This window comes from Mytilus edulis, chromosome 2, assembly GCF_963676685.1.
Source record: "Mytilus edulis chromosome 2, xbMytEdul2.2, whole genome shotgun sequence".
Classification (NCBI taxonomy): Eukaryota; Metazoa; Mollusca; class Bivalvia; order Mytilida; family Mytilidae; genus Mytilus; species Mytilus edulis.
Genome location: NC_092345.1, coordinates 22,337,901 through 22,361,019, shown reverse-complemented (window position 1 = coordinate 22,361,019; position 23,119 = coordinate 22,337,901). Strand labels below are relative to the sequence as shown.

Sequence of the window (23,119 nt, the reverse complement as noted above, 5' to 3'; positions counted from 1 at the left end):
ATTTCACGTTGAAACTGATTTTTACCCGAGGAGATGAGTAGACAATACAATACAAAAAAGTTTATAAAACAGGAATTAAACCAAGTTGAATCAATGCATACAGTATGTAACTGTTATTAGAAGTAAACATAGCATTGTGACGGAACTGTCTAGATACAATGTATATTCCAATATTTGTACAATCGTTACGTAGATATTTGTTCTGTCTGAAAACATGATGAAAAGAAATATGGGGTAAAAGTCAATGAGATGACAATCCTACAATGTGTAATAGGGTGAAATGAACAAACAACTAAACCTAACCATATGATGTAAAGAAGGCCATTGAGACAGCAATATTATAAAGTAGGAGATTAAATGAACAAGTAAGGCTGACCATTAACAATGAGCATAGGCCCATGTGGAGAAGCTCTAATTTTACTTATCATGATTCTACAATTTTCATTCACAGTGTATTCCAATTTCTGTTTGATGATAGAGGTATCACATATACCTTATATATTGGAGTTCATAGGTTTAAATTATGGCTGGGTCAAAAGCAATTTTTAACTGACTGTTGTGCTCCCTCAAAGCATTAAACACACATTCTCGGATTAAAGAACTTTGGGCGTGAATTAGGAATGTGATGTTTGGGTTTAATGCAATATATCTACATGTACTATAATTATAAAAAAAGAGGCCAAAGATACCACAGAGGCATTCAAAACTCATAAGTTGGAGAGGCACTTATAAAAATCATTGCAGAGAGAAAACATCCTTAAACAAACACAGTCAACAGAACACTACTGTGGATTCATTTAATATTTGTGGATTGAAAAAAACTTTTGATTTTGTTATTTTGCCAAGGTTTGCGTACATTCTTGTAGAAAAATTTGCAATTCTTTGTACATTAGAATTCATGGTAACTGGGTGGCTACGAAATCGGTGACAATTGGTATCAAACGAATAATGATGAATCCACACTATACTCAAACTGAAGATTGAGTAACATCAGCTCTAACCTCTGTCTTTCTAAAGGATTTATACAACTTAAAATTTAACCACTCATCCTAAAGTTTTTCACATTACAGGAATACAATAATATTTTAATTCTTACAATGCAAATAAGTACCGTATTACAATACAAGATACATACAAAAATCAACATATGACCTTAGATTAAAACAACAAGACATCAAAACTGTTCTATATTATGAATCGAGCAACAAAAGAGGGGAGGAAGATACCAACTTTTTAAGATAAAAACGCAAAAACAATAAACGATCAAAGAAATTCATGTATAAACACAACCTAGAAAACTAAAGATTGAGTAACAACTACCCAAACAAAAACTGGGAGTGGTCTCAGGTTCTCTGGAAAGGTAAGCAGATCTTGCTATACATGCTCTACAAAGTGTGAAATTAGAATCCTATTTTTGATAAGATGTCTAAATTGGTAGTTGTGAGCTATTGCCTTTACTTTATGTTTTTTGTTTGCCAAAACAAGCAACACAAGGCAACAAAACAAACCACCCAAGAAGAAACACATGTTGATATAAGCACAGTCTTTAACAACTGGCAAGTGTATCAAACTACGAACTGATCACTTGTACATTAATTTAACAGACTACAAAAAAATCTGGCCAGTGACTTGAAACTTTTGGTGAGTTTCTCTGGCTTGGGACAGGCGCATGAACTTGTCACAGGGTTAAACAAGTTTTTTGAGTAATCAAACATTATTATCATAGATATAAGAAGATGTGGTATGAGTGCCAATGAGACAACTCTCCATCCAAATCACAATTTATAAAAGTAAACCATTATAGGACAAAGTATGGCTTTCAACACGTGACCGTTGCTTACACCAAACAGCAAGTAATAAAGGCATACATGTCAACCTCTGACAATGGAAAATCATGTCATGACATGACATGACATGTCAAAAAGCGTGTGAAAACGCGTGACATAGATGCGGACTTTTTTATAAGAATGTGGTAATGTTCATAATTTCACATACAAATTTGTTAATATACAAAAAACAATATATATACTACTGTGAACTTTTATTGTATTAGACAGTGGTCTGTTATGTTGTTTTTAAAGCACCACCACTAGGCACATATTCAAAACAACTGCCAGTTTCAAGTTTAGTTACATTTATTTGATAACAGCATACAACAATGTACAATATAAATGTAACATAGTCAAGTTCTGATCAGAATTCAGTGTCAATATTTCTTTATAATTGAAAATGCTCTCCCACAGTAGGAATTGATATTTGACAGAATGTCATTATGTTGTTTTTTTTTGCATTGTAAAATGTCATCCATTATCTCTGCCATTGCTATTGCCTGGTCAAAACTGGTTAGTTCATCAGAAGATAGCTGGTATATGAGAGCTGATCCAACAGTTCTGTGTTATTTCCATCTGTAGAATCTGTTGGCTATATTTGAAACTGAAATTAAAAAGAAAAAATGTTTTATAAATTTGATTTGGATTAAATAAACATGTTAAATGGGTATTCAAATAGCTACATTGTATTTCTCCTCTCACATGTATTATTTTTGATCATTGCAACAAAGAATGCACAATACGTTACTTGTCACTCGATCATTAAAACTGAACTCCAAAATATAATTTATAAACACTGAATCTTGGTACGTACACATCGTTTTGAATTAACAATTGGCGCTCTAGACGACGGTACAGGCCTAAAAGCGACCTCTTTCTGTGCACATTTTCCCTATAATGTGAATTTGAAAGAAAGTAACAAAATCGTTAAAACTAATCACAAACTACTTACCTTTTACTGTTGGTTCATATAGAAAAATAAACAATATGTCAGCCAAATAATTACTTCGAAATTTTCGGTATTTATCGCCGAATAAGGAAAAAACCCGAGAATAGAGATATCACTAACGACCACAAAGTGAAAAGAACGAAAATGCGTGTAATTGCGTGTAAAGTGTCGAAAAGCGTGTACACGCCATGTGACAAAATCCTCGCATGTAAACCGTTGAAAAAGCGTGTATTACACGCGAATATCATGTCACTTGACATGTATGAATAAAGGGCCCCAAAATGACTAGTGTTGAACAATTCAAACAGGAATACCAATTGTCTAATCTATATTAAGAATGAGAAACTAGAAACATTTATGAACCACATCAACAAACGATAACCACTGAACAACAGTTTTCTGACTTAGGACAGGTGCAAACATGACCTGAAAGTACAAAATGTCATAAAGAGGATCATAAAAACAAGTTCCAATAGACCAATGAAGTGCTTGTAATATGATTTATCATCTAGATAATGTTTTCAATCTAGTGGTTAAATGCCCTGTGCACTTTAACAAGACTGTTATGTAACCAAAATATGCAGGCTGGTAATTATTCCCTAAAGAGTCAAATGAGGATAAGGCTAGAGTATTAACTACTGCAGTGATCTGTTTACTGTTTATTTTTTACCCCATTGCCCTTGGATATTTCAAAATACAGTTAATATTTACATGGTCTGTATAAACAGAAATGGAGAGTAATGAATAATTCTTTAGGAAATTAAACAACCACAGGAAAAGAAAAAAAAATAATTTAAATGTAGACATTTTTGTGAAAAATGCATTTGTTAGGAAATTAGGACAAGAACATTTTGATGGAAACTGCTATGCATGCAGACCTTAGGTACAGAAGGTTTTTGTCAACAGTTTGATTGCTGTCATACTTCGACATGGTGTTTGAAAGGGAAAAATATAGAAAGAGGTGGGAGACTAAATATAATACCCTGTGTCTTACATCTTGCAGCTTTTTCATACTCACAAACGTGTTTAGGCTACTCAAATATAAGTGAAGTTAGCATATTTATAGAAACGCAATGTATAAAAAAAATACATACTATCAAATTTTAAAAAGAGGGGAAGATAGTGAGGAGGTACCAATAATCAAAAACAATAAGTTAAAGAGATACACATTAAAACATGGCAAGGCAAAGTCTGGAAAAAACTAAGGATTGAACATCACAAATGCCATTAAAAAGTAGGAGTGAATTTGGGTGCTCCAGAAGGGGATACATATATATATGTAATGGTTCATGAAGCAGGACTCCCAACAACATAATATATCATGAACAGACATTAGGATGTCAACATAATTATGTTAAAACAAAGTATGTCTTTAACCTAATCTTCAACAATGAATAGAGACATAAGGTATTAATTGTACAACCTTATGGCCTAAGGAGTTTATCAACAGTGATCACTGACATGTCACCACTTTGCTTGTGAGGTTGAATCCTGAAGTGGCAGGGTGTGTTTGACCAAGATCTTAATTAATCAGAATGTCTGTTTTGTGGCTCTTGATTAATATTCTGTAATCCTCCCAATGGAATCTAGCCATGTGATATAGCAAAGAGTGCTAAGAGTTGCACCAACAATCTATCAATCAGCTTTTGATTCTTGTTCTCATACATTACTGGTATATTGTCCAGGTAAAAACTAATTACATTTTGACATCAACACCCAATGACCTTGATCTTTGAGCTCCAGGCCAAAGTAATTATTTTGTCTGCATAGGCGGATCCAGGGCCTTTCATGGGACAAATTTGGTTGATTATATAGGGAATCACTGAAGCATGACTGGAGCGGCCCCCCTCTTAGGTCAGTCAGCGGGCCCCCCCTTATGAAAAGTTCTGGATCCGCCACTGGTCTGGGACATTTTCATTTCTGCTACATACTGGTAACTTTATTCTTGGACATAGGCTTTTGATATTTGTGCAGCACCTTAAAAGAATGTGTAAAGTACCATTGAAGATCACCTTTGACCTTAAAGGTCAAATCATTGAAAAAAATTAGAGGAATAGGGATTAGTTATTATGATAAGATATTTAATATTTTTGAATAAATATATAAATATAGACTAGTTTAAATAAAATGAATAAGAATGTTTGCAGAAGAAAAGGGTTTTAAGTAAAACAAAAAATCTTGGAAAAAAACACAGTAAAATATTTCAACATATACCAATAGGTTAAATAAGTTATTTATTCTTGTCAGATATAAAGCTGGTCTAGTCATGAGTTTACATAGCTGAACCTAGTTTAAAAAGGTTTCTCTAATTATTCAAAGATATATAAAAGAAGCCATTAGGCAGTTCAAGTTAGCTAGATGTCAATATGAAATATTGTTTTTAGTCATGCAACACGATATTTGAGTCAATGATCTTTCTCTAGAAGTACATGTATCTGGAGCCATAGGAAACACAAGATCAGAGATTGTGGAATTGATGCCGACAGAAAGTTGACGTGATATTGTGACAGTACATTCTTGATGGAAGTTGATCGAAATGAACATCCTGATTGCCGAGGATAAAAGTCATTATTGGTTGTCTAGAAAAGTTTAATCAAGCTAAAAAGCTTTTGAAATCTAATTACTCTTTCTCGTTGTTTTACGGCTGATAACCAGTTGAAAAGATTATCTTGGTAACTTTGGTCACAGAAGTCATTAAAAACAAGTTTCAATTTCACAATTGTATGTTATTTTCTTAATGATTATGAATTTAAGTGATTAGACAATGTTTACTATCATGCTCATTTGGGTTTTATTTTTTGTTTCTGTTATATAGAAGATTTAAAATTGGTTTGTATAAAATGCTTTTTTCATGGTTATTTGACAGGGATTTTTATATAGTCTTAAAGCTATTTTCAAAGATTAATTACAGAATGCTCACTAAAATATAATTATGAAAAGAAAATCAAATTTGAAATAAATCTTCCTTGCAGAAAGTTTGAGGATTTAAAATTCTGCATTATTTTGCCTGCAACCATATAAAGCTAGATTATTAAAACAAAAATCTTGCTTAAGTTTCAAAATATTTTGAGGAGAAAAATTTGTAAAATAAAGCTAATGACTTATGAATCAACACCATTCGTTATATTATCAGGAGAGTTTGACTACTTACATCTAGGCTGAAAAGGCCTTTATACCCATAGCTTGCATGGGTAACACTTAATAAGTTAAGTAGAATTAAGTAGTCCATGTTCATAACTTGATGGCACATTTCTAGGACTCTGTTGTAGTAGGCTGACGTGATGAAATATTGAATACTACTTCTATTTAAAAAGATAACTTTTATGGGGTAAATATATATTTTCGTTAAAAAAAATATAGTGTCTGTTGGAGAGTTGTCTCATTGGCAATCATACCACATCTTCTTTCTTTTATATTTTAATTACCCAAGAATGTTACAAATTTGATATGACTCATTATTTTTATGCTTTATGACATTAACCATATCCTTTGAGAAGAAACATTATAACTTGGCATTCAAATTTAAGAATAAATGAAACAGTTTTCTTAGACAAAAATTCCTGTAAATTGGTAAATTCTATATATCTTGCAACAAAATCTTTCAAATATTCATGTAAATGTCCAATTATGTGCAAATTAGATTTCTTTATGGGAATATTGCATTAGACATCAGTTGGTTCAATACAGTATTGGTTACTCAAAAATTACATAACATGAACGAAATCCTAGATCGAATAATACAATAATGTAAGATTTAATATAACAAGCATATCAACACAATTCCTCAGATCTTTTTTCATGACTTTCAATAATTGCCTGTAAAAATTACTACATGAAAGGCCTTAACAGTAAAGACCTAATAAATGGAAGTGTCTGAGAAAAAGTATAAAGTTTTGGATGCTGATACATGTAGTTTGTTTGAGAATCACCCAAATACATATGTATCCCCAAAATGTGTTGAATGAACATTTATTTGGATCATAAATAATTCTAATGTTAAAAAGATATGTAGTGAAATTGAACTAAATTCACAGGTTCTGATTGACTTTGTAGAAGTGGATGCATGTGTGACTCCGCAGGGAAAAAAGTGTCAGCTTACAGCTAAACTTGAAAGAATTGTTGAGGTTTACCTTTATTTTCTAAAGGCTTTTAGCATATACGATCAAGCATAACAATATAAATATTCTATGTTGTGATGTAACACTATTGTTTTCAGATAAGGGTGAAGGTTGGTACCTATTAAAAAATTTAAACCCTTCTGCGTTTGTTTGCACCTGTTGTAAATCAGGAATCTGATGTTCAGTAGTTGTCGTTTGTTGATATGTTTCATAAGTGTTTCTCATTTACCTGTTTGAATGGTTTTACACTTGTTGGTTTTTGGGGCCCTTCATAGCTTGCTGTTCATGTGAGCCAAGGCTCGGTGTTGAAGACCGTTCTTTGACCTATCATGGTTTACTTTTACAAATTTTGACTTGGATGGATGGTTGTCTCATTGGCACTTATACCACATCTTCCTATTACAAATTGTGACTTGGATGGATGGTTGTCTCATTGACACTTATATCACATCTTCCTATATCTATTCTCATTGGTGTTCAAAAGTAAAGTGGTTAAAGTTAAATTAGCAACCTGTGATTGATTCAGGTGGGGTATTGAGGCTATTGATTGCTAGAAAAAAAAATTACAACAAAATTTGAAGCTATTATATAAATCAGCAAAAAACAATTATTTATCAGTTCTTGGTTTGTAAGAAAACAAGGTAATTTTTACCAACTACAAGATAAACCCCTGTCAACAATTTTACCAACTATTTATGTGCAGTCATTAACCTTAACTCATATTGAAAAGTTTTGTTATTAACTGCTTGTTCAAATGAAGTTGATTGACATAATTTACCCTCAGGCTTTAGCACTTTTCAATGATAATATTAGATTGGTTCTTAACCAACTTTTCCATTGTCTTGAGAAAGAGGTTGAAGATATTGACATTGTTTACTCTCTAATAGAATTGATACATTGAACAGCATTTTAACATGGAGATAATCCTTCAAACATAGCTATTAAAGTTGCAACCTTCTAAAAAAATCAACAGGAACCCAATTAAATTTATAAACTTAATATTCAAACTGCGACCGAAATTTGGTCTTTGCGAAAGCTATTACCATATTTTTGTGATCTATTTAGATCTAACATTGTAACCATATCAATAATCTTGTCCTCCTATTTTCTACATTTTCTTCAACCAGTCATTGAAAACATTAGATAGTTGTATCAGATGAATGTGACCTAAGAGGGATGACATTTGATATTCAGGGAAGGGGGTGTTCCTGCAATTTGTGATGCAGATGATAATTGTATATATAAAAAGAAGGTTTGGTATGATTGCCACTGAGATAACTCTCCACAAGAGATGAAATGACACAGAAATTAACAGCCATAGGTCACCGTACAGCCTTAAACAAAGAGCAGAGCCCATACTGCATAGTCAGCTATAAAAGGCCCCGAAATGACTTTGTAAAACAATTCAATAGAGAAAACTTATGGACCCAATTTATGTACAAAATTGAATGAAAAACAAATATGTAACGCATAAACAAACAACAACCACTGAATTACAGGTAGCCTACTTCAAAGCAAATTATTGCAGAGAAAGATTTCTTAATTTTACCTTCAAATATTATTGAACAAAAATTGAAAAGTATTATGTAAGCATTTTTTTTATATCAATTTTTAAATAAATTACCAGTAATTACTTTTTTTCATGCCACCATCTCATTCTACAGAGGAAATTTCATTAGTAATTAATTTTGCTGTATAAAACCAAGTCTTGGAAAGTTTTTCTACCTGTAGCATGATAAATGGAAGTGACATTACATTAATCTGATGATAAAACCTTTCTCTTGATAGATAGACTCAACCTCAGGTACTTTTGGATAAATTATCTAATGTGGAGTAAAGTAAGGTCAAAATACTATAGGATTAAACACATTTTTTCTAGAGGTTATTGATGTGTAAACCGGGGCGATTAACTCACAAACTGAATAAAAGTCAGAAGGACTTTTATGTAAAGTTTGTGAGTAAGAGACCCCGTTTACACATCAATAACCTCTAGAAAAAATGTGTTTAATCCTTATAATTCTTAAACCAAATATTCATGATTTTAAATTAACTTTTTGTGTGAAGACTGCTATAATTACCACCAAATGCACAATCGACAGGTCGTAACTAAGGAGTTGGCCGCCATATTGACTTTCTAAACACATAAATGATGTTCAATAAATGCACAGGGATATGAAAATACTTAACACCTACCTCTTAAACTTCATTTTAATGAGTAATTTTGTGAATTTGAAGCGTACAAGTAACGAAATAATCATTCCCTTGAAAGTTTTCATTAGTATGACGTCGTGTTTTGCCATGAAGTAAATTCGCCAAATCATTCATGATATTTCGCGGAATTTTATTTAAATTTTAATTTAACACATTTTCGAAGCTTTAAATGCATTTTTTTTTTAAATTTTATATGCATTAGAATAGAAACAACTGTTATGCATTTGGTTTTGAATTTCTCATTGAATTTACTGAAAATCCCGGGATCTCTGCAAGCATATGTATCGAGCACGAATAGATTACGAAAGTAGTTTCGAAAACATGGTTTATCAAGGTGTAAACCAAGAGAAAAAATCCTAACTGACCAACCCAGTTCAAGTATTTATAGATATGCAAATCATATAAGAATTATAGGTTTATAAATTCTTTATTTCAACATCAATACTTTTTATAGGTATCAGTACAATGAATATTATAGCAGGCATCTAATAAAACTATTCAGTAATTCATTAATACAATTTTGGAATTGCTTTAAAAAATAATTTCTGAATTTAAATTGACTGCAAAAAGTGATGTTATCAGGAAGCAGTTATGGAACTGTTGTGGGATTGACAATGATCTGCTGAGGACAATCTACTTATATTTTAATGGCTTGAAGTAGAGACAATGGGCAATAATCTGTTTATGCTATTTTTTTTGTACTAGAAGGATGCATGTGTCCACAAAAGCTGAGCTTTTTTTCCTGCGCGTTCAGTGGGATATATAAATACTGAAAGTCCCAAAAGTATGTCCTTCCAGTCTTGTAAGCACTCTCACATGCACAATTCTTGCCAGATTTTTATCCTATTTATAACTGCAAAATTTGGATAAATTTGAAAATCAGTGCCTATCCACTAATTTTTAAAGAGTTATGTCCCTTAGAAATACTAGTTATATGGAATATTGCATTGTTAGTGCTCTCACATGTACAATTCCTATCAAATTTTCATCAGCAATATTTCATTTAAGTTTGAAAATTTGTATTTATCTATTATTTTTGAAAGAGTTATGCCCCTTGGAAATTTTAAATATGTAGAAAATTGCATTGCTCTCTCAAGCCTACATTTGTTTTAAAGAAGGAAAAACAAAACTTCTGTTATTTATTGCACTTTAAGACATGAAATATATGCAATGCAGGGACATTGAAACTTTAATTTTCTTTCTTTTTTTTATGAAATCACCAGTGTAATAAACCATTTATAGACTGTCCGACAAACAGCTGTTAAATTAAATCTACCTAAGGGCTTAAAGTTCAGGTAAATATGGTCTTGAGGTGAACAAAATATCTGTTTATCAAACTCTACCTTCTGGCAATGGCTTTGGGTAAGAATAGTCTTAATGTCACAACTTTGCCATTTAGCAAATGACAAAATGGAGTTTTGAACCTGAGCCCAAATATTGATAGCCAAATTAACCTTTGTAGGTAGATGCTGTTGGAATTCTTGGATCACTACATTTTCTGTGCCACATTACTGAAGAGCGAAATATCTCTCTAGTAAAAGGAATAGAAACTTCAGTAAAATCTCTATAGTAAAAGAAATAGAAACAGTTTAATGCCTCTGTTTAATAAAGTATATTGTTGGTTTTGCTATAAAATGTTTAACAATGCGTTTATGACAGATCTTGTATGGATGTAGTCAGGAGATGTCCATGCAGTAGAACTAATTTAATTAGTCAGTAACAGCTAGATTCATTTCTTACAAATTATTGCCTCCTTCAGGCATTAACACCAATTATAGATTGTATTGTATTATTAATGTGTTGGATTCTATTGAAAATTTATAAGGGACAATGCTCTTTTGAAGAATGGCCTAAGCATAAAATATAATAATTGTCATATTACTTGAGTTGTAAAGCGGCAATAATAACAGGCAGAAATTTCCTGTCAATTATAAAGATTTTTTTATATAAAAACCTGACATTTTTATTGGTAGTAAATTCTTATTGTGTAAAAAAAGTATAATGATATTTTTTTAAGAACGATAGTTGATTTGATAATGATAGCAAATTAAAGACCCTAAAACCTGTATAGGAGTAGTATAAAATCAGGATGGAGCTAATTCTATATTTCAATTATCATGACAAAGGCTGAAAAAAAGACTAAAACCACATACTAATTTGAACATTGAATAGTTATCCCCCCCCTCCGTCACATGGAGAGGTGGCATAGAAATATCTGATATTCATCAGGTATTGTATTGCACTCTTTAACACCTACAATTATTGTCAGATTTCTGTTAAAGGACTAATTTATCATTGTTTAGGTCTGATGGAAGATTTTTGACATTTTTTTATCACTTTTGTGTCTACTTCATATGATTTAAATAGTTTGTGTAAAAGATTTGAACCTATTTTGACATTAAAAATGGTTAAATTTAAAATTAAATATGAAAAATCTATTTAATAATCCATTTAACATTACTTTTTAACCTGAAGTGGGACAGACGGACCAAAGGACGGACGGATGCACAGACCAGAAAACATAATGCCCCTCTACTAGATGTTTTTTGCTAAATATGAAAGTGTCTGCATTCATATTTAGTCTCAACCTTTATATATACATTGTTTATGTTATTTATAATCATCAAATATGACATATACTTAATTATTAAGACTGAACACAAGTGTGGCCAGTTCCCTATGTAAAATTATTTTCTGTTTCAGATTCTGGTGAATATTTCATTGGTTTAGTTGATGCTGGTCTGAACACTGGTCGTCCTAGGGAAGGGGAGGTAACTCTAAGAAATTATACCCTTAAATTATGGTGGAATAAGTGTTTGTTTTGGAATGATACAACAAGACACTGGTCAGACAATGGTTGCTGGGCAACAGGGAAGTCATCCTATTACAAAACTCATTGCAGGTAAAATAGTGTTAAATTTTAAAAACAAGATTGTTCATAGAATCAACATATCTCATAAAAAAAAAGACTGCTGAATGTGTCTGTTTATTAGGCGATATTTTATTTTATTTTTATTTGATTGAGCTTCACTTACACAAATTGCAATTTATTCTTTTAATGTCATTCATATTGTCCATAGTTTCAATTTTTATGCCCCACCTACGATAGTAGAGGGGCATTATGTTTTCTGGTCTGTGCGTCCATCCGGCCTTTGGTCTCTCTGTCCCGCTTCAGGTTAAAGTTTTGGGTCAAGGTATTTTTGATGAAGTTGAAGTCCAAATCAACTTGAAACTTAGTATACAATTATTTGTTATGTTCTTCTCATATATGTTATGATGGTATGACACTAAACACCTAACAGGAAGGATTGTGCCTGATGTTCATATGATGAAATCATAATCTTTTAGTCAGTTTAATTGAAGTCTGGAGCTGGCATGTCAGTTAACTGCTAGTAGTCTGTTGTTATTTATGTATTATTGTCATTTTGTTTATTTTCTTTGGTTACATCTTCTGACATCAGACTCGGACTTCTCTTGAACTGAATTTTAATGTGCGTATTGTTATGCGTTTACTTTTCTACATTGGTTAGAGGTATAGGGGAAGGGTTGAGATCTCACAAACATGTTTAACCCCGCCGCATTTTTGCGCCTGTTCCAAGTCGGGAGCCTCTGGCCTTTGTTAGTCTTGTATTATTTTAATTTTAGTTTCTTGTGTACAATTTGGAAATTAGTATGGCGTTCATTATCACTGGACTAGTATATATTTGTTTAGGGGCCAGCTGAAGGACGCCTCCGGGTGCAGGAATTTCTCGCTACATTGAAGACCTGTTGGTGACCCTCTGCTGTTGTTTTTTATTTGGTCGGGTTGTTGTCTCTTTGACACATTCCCCATTTCCATTCTCAATTTTAATTATTTGTTCCCTATGATATGATCTTTCTAATTTAAATGCCAAATTAGATTTTTGACCCCAATTTCACTGATTACTGATCATAGAAAATGGCAATGCAAGTGGGGCATCAGTGTACTATTGACACATTCTTTTTAATCATCCTTATTGTTTAATTCTGAAGCTAACTATGCAAAAAATTGTCTTGAGGATACTGTGCCCACTGCCCACACAAAGTAGCACATCAATCAAATAATTATAACTTATGATCTTACAAAGTGTTGTTGTTTTGTTCCTTTATCAGAATAGACCCTGCATACCATAGGCATTCAATTCCAGATTAGTGACTTCCTATGAATATCAAGTTGTGGTTCACTTAACATTGAAACAAATTAAATGTATAACTACAGTCATGCTATTGTGCCTTTGACATATTCCCCATATCAATTCTGAATTTTACAATTATGTAGAATGTCTAATGTAACAATAATCTAAAACTATAATACACAAATTTTGAGATTAATGGTGAAAATATGATGATGTCTAATGAGAAAACAGTTTAGATAATTGTGAATATTTTAATTTCAGATGTAACCATTTGACAGCATTCGGTGGCCATTTTGAACTGGTTCCAAATGACTTTTCTCACATATCAATTGAAGACTTCTTCGAGTAAGTAATACTGTTCTGTATAAGTTTTTTTCTGAATGGTAAATAGTTTAAGATTATTTCACGAATTCTTTGCACAATTAAACCTTTCTAAACAGTGTCAGAATTTTTGATGAAATGTTTTTGATTTATTCAACTTTTATGTGTGATTTCCTACCAGTAACATTTCTCTCAGCATCAATTCATTGGAGAAGCCAATTATACCACCTTACCCATTAAATCATGGTATTTATGCACTGTCTATACTGTGGATTCATTATTATTCATTGAATACCAATTTTCGTGTTTTTTCGTGGGTACAGGTAAACCACAAAATCAAATGTTGAACAAATGGCAAATTTTCTGTAGGCTTGTATGCAGACCTCTGCAAAACCATGAAATTAAATATCCATTAACATACAAGTTTTCCTTTATCCACTAAAATTGGTACCCACGAAAACAAATGAATCCATTGTATTTGAAATTTCAAAGTTTTAAATTTAAGATTCAATTACTGTAAATTCAGAAATTATTATGAGGTTTTCATACGACCGCAAAAATTAAAAAATTTTTGGTCGTATATTGGTATGATGTTGGCGCACTCTAACTTTAGTAAAAGTGAATAGAAATCTATGAAATTTTAACACAAGGTTTATGACCACAAAAGGAAGGTTGGGATTGATTTTGGGAGTTTTGGTCCCAACATTTTAGGAATTACGGGCCTAAAAGGGCCAAAATAAGCATGTTCTTGGTTTTCACACTATAACTTTAGTTTAAGTAAATAAAAATCTATGAAATTTTGACACAAGGTTTATGACCACAAAAGAAAGATTGGGATTGATTTTGGGAGTTTTGGTTCCAACTGTTTAGGAATTAGGGGCCAAAAAAGGGCCCAAATAAGCATTATTTTTGGTTTTCGCACAATAACTTTAGTATTAGTAAATAGAAATCAATGAAACTTAAACACAAGGTTTATGACCACAAAAGGAAGGTTGGTATTGATTTTGGGAGTTGAGGTCTGAACAGTTTAGGAATTAGGGTCCAAAAAGGGGCCCAAGTAAGCATTATTCTTGGTTTTCGCACCATAACATTATGTTTTAATCTCTACTTTTCAGTCTTAATGAAAACCCAGTGGCTGTATGTTTGACGGGAGTTCTTCTTCTGTTGTATGTACTACTAATGGTTCTGTGCCACAGATTGGATAAACATGATGCCAAGAAAGGGGGGATAACCTACTTGATAGACAATAATCTGGCTGATAAACAAAAGTATGAGGTTACTATAGAAACAGGCTTTAGGAAAGGAGCAGGCACAACAGCTAAGGTAAATTAGCAACAATATGTAAAATGTTGATATGATTTTGTCAACCTAGAATTAAAGCTTGACTAACATGATTATTTCATGACATTTGAGTACATATATGAAAAAGAAGATGTGGTATGATTGCCAATGAGACAACTCTACACCAGAGACAAAATGACATAGCTGTAAGCAAATATAGGTCACTGTTCTGCCTTCAACAAAGATAACAACCATCCCTGAATAGCAAGCTATAACAGCCTCTGAATTGACAAATTGTAAACGGGGAAACTAGTAACCTGATTTATGTACACAACAAAAAAACAAAAAACAAAAATGGCAACACCAAATTAACAGTTTCCACTGAATTAGAATAGCATGCCCTGGAAAAGATTGTTTTACAACATGGGCTTTATAGTATGTGGTTTTAATTTGGCAGTCAATTGTATTTCTATGTGGACTTTGCTGTGTAGCATTATCTTGATGTAAGCTTTTCCCATGGTGCTTGGTAGAAAATAATTAGTTTTATATCTGTTCTCAAGATGATTTACAAATTCAGGAAGTAATATAGCAAACTAACTCAATTGGTTTCAGATAAGTGTAATTTTACATGGAGAGGAAGGAATGTCAGAGACAAGGGAGTTAATCAGTGATGATGACAGACCATTGTTTGAACGCAATTCTAGGGACCAGTTTATACTAACGTAAGTATGTGTTAAATGACCAATACATTAAACGAATTCAGTAGGAAAATATTTTGTGATTATATATGTTTTAATCTGACATTTTATGAAAAGAAAGGCATTAGACATGTTTTCTATAATGATTAAATTAAGAATGGGAATGGGGAATACATGTATGTCAAAGAGACAACAACTCGTCCAAAGAACAGATATCAGCCAAAGGCCACCAATGGGTCTTCAATGCAGCGAGAAAATCCTGGACCTAGAGGTGGTCCTCATTTGGCCCCTAAATAAAATTATCCAACTGTGGGTAAAGCATCACGTTTTGATTGGTTTAGAACCATCACATGGTGACCCTATATTTATCTGTAGGGGGTAGTAAAATTCATAGGGGTTCATGATGTTACTTTATCTATTAATGTTGTTGTGTTTCATTGTTTATTTTATCAAAATGCAGCAGAAAAAGACCAGCTTACGACAAATTCCTCATATGGTTAACTACTGACCTAGTAATATATAAACTGATAATGTGTACTAGTTCAGTAAAAATGGACGTCATACTAACTCCAAAACATATAATAAAACTGATTCAAAGATTTTAATTCTCCCTTATTGTTTCATTTCCATTATATATTTCCCTTGTTTCAAGTATTTTTTTTGTAAAGATATTAACTTGATTTTGCCTTTCATAGTTTACCAGATAGTATTGGAAAGATATGGAAAGTACAGTTATGGCATAACAACCATGGAGCTTCACCTAGTTGGTATCTAAGTAGAGTTATAGTTAAAGATTTAAACTGTGGTAAGATATAGTTATCATTACAGATTCTCTCTTATTATGTCTTGTATATAAGTATAATGATGGTAATGCAAAGATCTAAGAAAATTTAGAAAATATATATATCCTAATAAACAATTTAGAAATTGACATTAAAATATTACATTTCAAAGTTTGAATCCATTTCCAATGGCAATACATGACATAGAAAACACTGACCTAGTAATACAGATGAAACATTATATGTGTTATGTGAGATATCATATTCCTGTAATTGTTTATGTACTTTCAAAGAAAACTTGTGATTTGAACTGGATATTATGGATTGTTATCTTTGTTATTTGTAATCAATTATGGTTTAGTGTACATGTACTAAGGTAAAAACCAAATATATACTGGTAACAACACACTAGTGTAATCTGTAATTCGATAATATCTACACCAGTAGTTGTTTTTTGCATGTCTTACAGACAAAGTTCTTGATTTCAATAAAGCTAAAAATAGCATATATTTTTTTCTTGATATAAATGAAATTTTCCATTTTTTTAACAGAATCATTTTTTTATTGAAAAATGTTAATTCTCTTAAACATAGGTTTGCATATGATTATTTTTAGGAAGTACCTACTACTTTATATCAGAGAAATGGCTGGCTGTAGAAGAGGATGATGGGAAGGTTGAGAGAGAGTTTATGGCTTTAGAAGGAAATCTCGGATTTAGAAAAGTAGGTGTTTTAACTTTTATTATACCCCTGCTCTGTCGGTCTGTCCGTTCATCAATCTGTCAGTCCACTGGTCCCTACATCCGTCCTATGAATATTTTTTGTTGCATCTTTCTCAGGAACTACAATACAAGGATTTCTGAAATTTGGTTTCACCTATACCATGTGATGTGTTTTCAGATTCATCACTCAACAACTTCCTGTTTACCGAACACTTGCATCATTGTACACATGATTATAAGCCAAGTAGTATTTTTTTGTCACATTTTTCTCAGGCACTACTATACAGGGATTTCTGAAATTTGGTTTCAGGGTTTATATAAGTCACCTATATATACTGTGGGATGTGTTTTTAGATTGATCACTCAGCAACTTCCTGTTTATCATTAAGTATTTTCAGTGGCGGATCCAGAAATTTTCATAAGTGGGGGCCCACTGACTGACCTAAGAGGGGGCCCGCTCCAGTCACGCTTCAATGATTCACTATATAAGCAACCAAATTTTTTCCCAAAAAGGGGGGGCCCGGGCCCCCTGGGCCCCCCCTCTAAATCCGCCTCTGATTTTGGTGGGGGTATCATCAGTGAGTAGTAGCTTATATATTTGCTTGTTAATACTGCAATGATGGCATCAATTGGAGATTTTATGGTTGCAAATTAAGTTTACTGGGGCCTAAATTAAAATATTGTTTGTTTGTACTTTTCCGACCCTATTTTTTGAAACAGGGTAGGTAGGTAGGTAAAATATTTTATTTCCTTTCCCAAAAAATAACTCGGCGCGGTACATTTTTTGTCATGGGTAGGCAGGTAGGTATAATATTTTATTTTATAGATACAAAATCTGCATGATACCATTTTTGTCTGTATTTGCTTTTGTTTAAGTATGATTTTACTGATCTTTACTATTATTAAAGTTTCTGGGACTATTATACTGGGACTATTAGTATAATAGTCCAAGGAAGTTATGAAAAAAAATATCATGTAGAATGTGAAGTTAATTCATATGCACTACTATTTTGTTTTCAAATATCAAAATATAGGGCATATTTTCAACGTTATATGCCTGGAACTTTTAAGAGTTTTAACTTGCACTAATATTATGTACTACGTACATGTACCTTGTACGCTTAACCCGCCCGAAATGTTTATCAATATCATAAATCTCCCACGCATGGTTTGTGAAACAGCTGTACAATGTGCAATCTATAGCATGTTTTATTCCGACATTCTACCAATTTTATCAAAATTTGAACTTAAATTATCAGAGATAATATCTGTGAAATAACTGAAAAGAATATTTGACTAGAATATAAAGCCACTGCCCGGCAGTGCATTTCACACCATCATGGTCATGCAACCAGTTAAAAGAGCTAAAACTAAGCATTTGTCTTATTTTACTTACAAGCCTAGAGTCTGAGTGTTTAAATTTTCATGTGTCCCGGTGTAATCAATAAAATCTAAAAGACTTGAAACTCTATTATCATGTATTTTACATCGTATTTATAAATGGTCTGTAAGGAAAACTTGACGATTTTACTGCCAATTATTCTCCAATTTACAGGACTTTGGTTCATGTCAGATATAAATAAAATGTCAAAGCTGGTTGAAGCTGAAGGCAGCGTTAACATAATCATCCTGATCTACGGATCACCAAAGGCCATCCCTACATAGGATGCAACGTCCGTTAACAAAATATTTTGTACACACGTTGATACTTTTGTATTGGACGAACTTTTATGAATGAACCCTGCTCTCCAAGTATAAAGATACAGGGCAACGTTCGTCATATCATTTCATAACTTTCAACATCGATTTCAATCAAATGCTTTGAATCTCTAAATGCAAGTGTTCATGCCAAACGCTCACGTGATACCAAACGGACTTAACCTTATACGGGGAAGATAAAAACCCGAGGATTCCGGTAAAAAAGTTTTGAGCGGTAAATACAAATATAAGATTTTCGGTAGGAACGAAAAAATAAATAAAAATAAAATATTGCTGGTAAATACAAATAAAAGATTTTCAGTTGGAACGAATTTATAGGGTCGATCGGTAAAGGGCAAACAAACAATATTTTAATTTAAGCCTGGCAATGCTTTAGTGGATCTTTGCGACCATCAAATCACCAATTAATGCCATCAGAGCTTAAAATACAATATTGTTTTAACAATTCTAATGAAACTGACAGAAAACAACGTCAAATCCTACATTTAAAATCTGTCATACATCTTCTGTGATTGCACTTAAGTTTCATTGAATCAATTGTTTTAATTGATGCCATGAAATTGGTGACATAATCCAATCAAAATGAATGTTTCAAATGATTTTGCATTAGAATACCTAATTTCTGACAAAGCTTTAAATTGAATTGAATTACATGTGTTTTGTGATATGTAATAACATGACGTGATAATTTTTTGTAATTATTTCTTGATATTAGGTGTTTTGGACTAAAGGAACACAGTATTTCTCTGATTACCACTTATGGATGTCACTGGTCACTTGTCCATCCTACAGCCAGTTTAACAGAAAACAGAGACTGACCTGTGGTCTTACTCTCCTGATGATGTACATGTGTCTTAATGCCATGTGGTACAAAGAAATTAAACCAGAGGTATAATTCATATTTTTTTTATATCTATATATTAACATTTAGATTTGACAGCTTTCTGATTGAATAGATAGTTTATGCATATAAAAAAATAGACTTGATTTACTTTGTCATACCAGCTTTATTAAAAGGTAAAACATTTAGAATGGATGCTTCTATTTGTTCTCTTATTAGTTTGTAACTTGTAAAACACCTTAAGCATTTAAATTTATATTGGCAAAAAAAAAGTCATGAGATGATTTCCCTCAGCTATTTTTTTTTTAACATTATTTTTGCAATTTTTATGGTGCATTTATGAATTATCTAAAACAAGGATGTTACTAGGTTACTAATACACTATTTCAGAATTGTCTTTTCAAATTATTTGAAAGATTTTCCTTCAGTACTAGGTTTGCAGTAGTAAAAACTGGCATTCATAATTTCATAGTGGTTTTCTTTCACAAAGATTTTGCAATCACATTGAATAGATTTCACATTTTTACCAGTAATCAGTAATTCACAATATTTCATGCAAGCTTTAATTTCTGAATTTATAGTATATGCTTAATTTTTGACAATATATTATTTTAGTATCGTGGTGAGTTTGGACTGTTAGATGTATCACTAAGGAACGTAACTGTAGGAGCCATCTGTTGTGGTGTAGTTATTCCAGTCAATTTACTAATACTACTGCTGTTCAGGAGAAGTAAGGTAGGATGTTTACTGTAGTGAAACAATTATACTGCTATAGGGGTATTATAGTATACGTATAATGACTAATTTGAGATGTTTTCAGGAAATTGTTTTAGACCTCTGAATACGATTACATAAAAGTTTAGAAACACTCACCATTTATTGATCACTCTTTAGGAATTAAACCTTTGTAGATTATTACTTACATTTAGCCAATTTGAGCAGTAGCTATTTCTTTACCATGGTTTACAAAAATTTAAAAATAGATCCTGAGATAAAAGATCACCACATTTGTCTGCAAAAAATTGTGCAATTTGAGGAACTATCAAAAATCTCTCTGTATCGATAGTAAAGTGAACTTAAATCTGACAAAACATAGTCATAATTTACACAAAGGATCAATTTAAGATTTGTTTGACTTTTATAGAAAGGACAGCCTGGTTACCACAATGAACCAATTCCTGACGAAGAAAAAGAGGATGAACAGTTTGCAAGTGGAAAGCCTAATGAGCATGTGCAAGAAGAAGAGGAAGTAGAATCTGTCCAGCCAATTATGACATACTCCATTTTGGATCAGTCCATCCTGAATTGGCCTAGTATACAAGATTGGGCACAAAAACAGTGGGTTAAAAGACACCAAGGGTATCAAGAGACCTCAAACAGTCCAGAAATATCACAAATACCTAATCAGATGGTTCAAAGAAGAAGTATGTTAGAAGTGAAATTCTATATAACTTATTTGTATTTACATCTTTGAAAGTATATAAGAATAAGAAGATGTCATATGATTGCAAATAACACCACTATCTACCAGAAGCCTAATGATGTAGATCAAGGTCCGGAAACGGTCATATATGCCAGACATGACCGATTTGGAAACTCAGAAGTCCTAAATCATTTATTGGGATTTAGGTCAAATTTTATTTTTCAACAGAAATAATTTCGGTCATTTCGTTGAGATTGAGTTTCAAATCGCCATTTTAAACATATTTTTGTTTGTTATCGATTTTATGTAATTAAACTGCCACTCCAGTAAAGTGTTATAATCCTGAGGGCCCTCCTAATAGCTATATTAATGCCTCGGGGAGCTATTGGCTAATGATCGCTAATCTCTTTACCTGTGTTTTTAATTCACACCTGGCTATTAATCACAAGCTCCGAACTAATATTATAAAGAAATTAAAATTCAATACCAACTGTCTTCATTATTTAATTACTTTTCAGCTAAGACAATTGTCAATTATGATTCAAAATTAAATTAAAACTTGATTTAATTTACGTAGAAAAAAGTTTTTTTTCACTACTAACACACGTGCTTTGTTTACTATGATACGCATGCCTAAAATTCTCTTCCGCAGATTTGACACTAAATCGTAAATTTAAAATGATTTCTTGCTAAATAAAGCAAGTGCAACTATTTTCATTAATATTCTTACACTATTAAAGGTAAAATATTAAAAAAAACGATGTTTTCCTGTGAATTTGATAAACAAAACTAATCCCGGGAATAAGTCCGGAATTGTTCATTTTAGTATTGTTGCATTACATCCGGTTTGAATTTCGACTTCAGAATCGAAAGAAACGTAAGCGATGACTGAGAAAATTACCATTTTGAGTCATTAAAATCATTTTATTCTTTAACTGTTGCCTTCCCTTAATTGCTCTTGATCGATTTTAGGAAAATGGTACGATAAATCATGAAGTAAACGCGATGCAACAGTTAAACAAGTTCGTTGATGCTACGAGTAGGAGCATACTCATGCAGTAATGAGATTTTGACAATCTGTTTTTGAAAAGGGGCACCAACTTTTAAGTTACATGAAAATGACCGAAATTAGGTGAAAAAATTTCCGGATTCTTGATGTAGATGTTAGGTTCTATTAATGCTGAATAAATTGTATTATAAACATGATATTATGTCTATTTTGAAGGTGTAAAATGTAGTTTTAGGTAAATTTGGGGATGTTTTTGATCAAATTTGAATATTTGTATTTATTAGATTACAGCTATCAGTGATGCACTAATTCTTTTTTACACATTTTGTTAGTTTTAGGATCAGAAATAGACCAGGCCTCCAGTGGCTTTGAAGATTCTAATAGTACGGATCCTCGTAGACAAATAACCATTAGTTCTCAAAACAGTAGTCAGAAGATAAAAGCTCCATCCGTCTCCAGTGGATCTAGCCAAAAAGGTTCAAGTAAGTGTCAGAACACAGTTCATATGCAACCTATCAGAGGCAGATTTAGGGGGGGGGGTGGGGGGGGGGAACACATATTTTGGAGCTGCAGACATGGTGAATGCATAGCCTTGTAAAAGTTCTCACTCCAAATGTTAACTAGTTTGGGGGCTCCCTTTTCCAAAATCCTGGATCTGAATCTGCTTATAAAAGACTCTACCAGTATCCTTAACAAGGAACAAAGAACAATGAACAATAGCATTTAGTATTTGGTCTGATAGCAAATCTATTTAAAGGCTGCAGCTGGGGATTACTTCTTGCGTTGTCTTACCTTTTCTGTTTATATTTTTGTTAAATGGTAGACAACTCACTTAAGGTGGTACCCAACACTTTCACTAAAATTAATTTGGCTCGTTTAATTTTTATAAAATTTTGGCCAAGTATTTACTTTGACCCTTTGACAAAAATATAAAAATTTCAAAAAAATTGAACCAACCGTTTAATCAGAAAAAATACACTGGTTATATAGCAGTTTGACAAACACTTATTTTGATCATTGATTGAGAAGCTTAATATTTCCTTGAAACACAACGTAATTAAAA

General features: G+C 32.3%; 1 protein-coding gene across 1 annotated transcript in view; it reads left to right on the top strand.

The window, feature by feature from the left end:
* The window catches only part of LOC139511735 (polycystin-1-like protein 1), a gene marked incomplete in the record, with an annotated part of 223,869 nt that overhangs the window by 178,301 nt on the left and 22,449 nt on the right, over positions 1-23,119 (top strand). Inside the window, 10 exon segments of the mRNA XM_071298777.1 lie at positions 11,811-12,009; positions 13,523-13,606; positions 14,698-14,905; positions 15,476-15,585; positions 16,257-16,366; positions 16,959-17,065; positions 19,499-19,672; positions 20,240-20,359; positions 20,769-21,048; positions 22,389-22,538. Of these exon segments, the coding sequence (XP_071154878.1) occupies positions 11,811-12,009; positions 13,523-13,606; positions 14,698-14,905; positions 15,476-15,585; positions 16,257-16,366; positions 16,959-17,065; positions 19,499-19,672; positions 20,240-20,359; positions 20,769-21,048; positions 22,389-22,538 (1,542 nt within the window).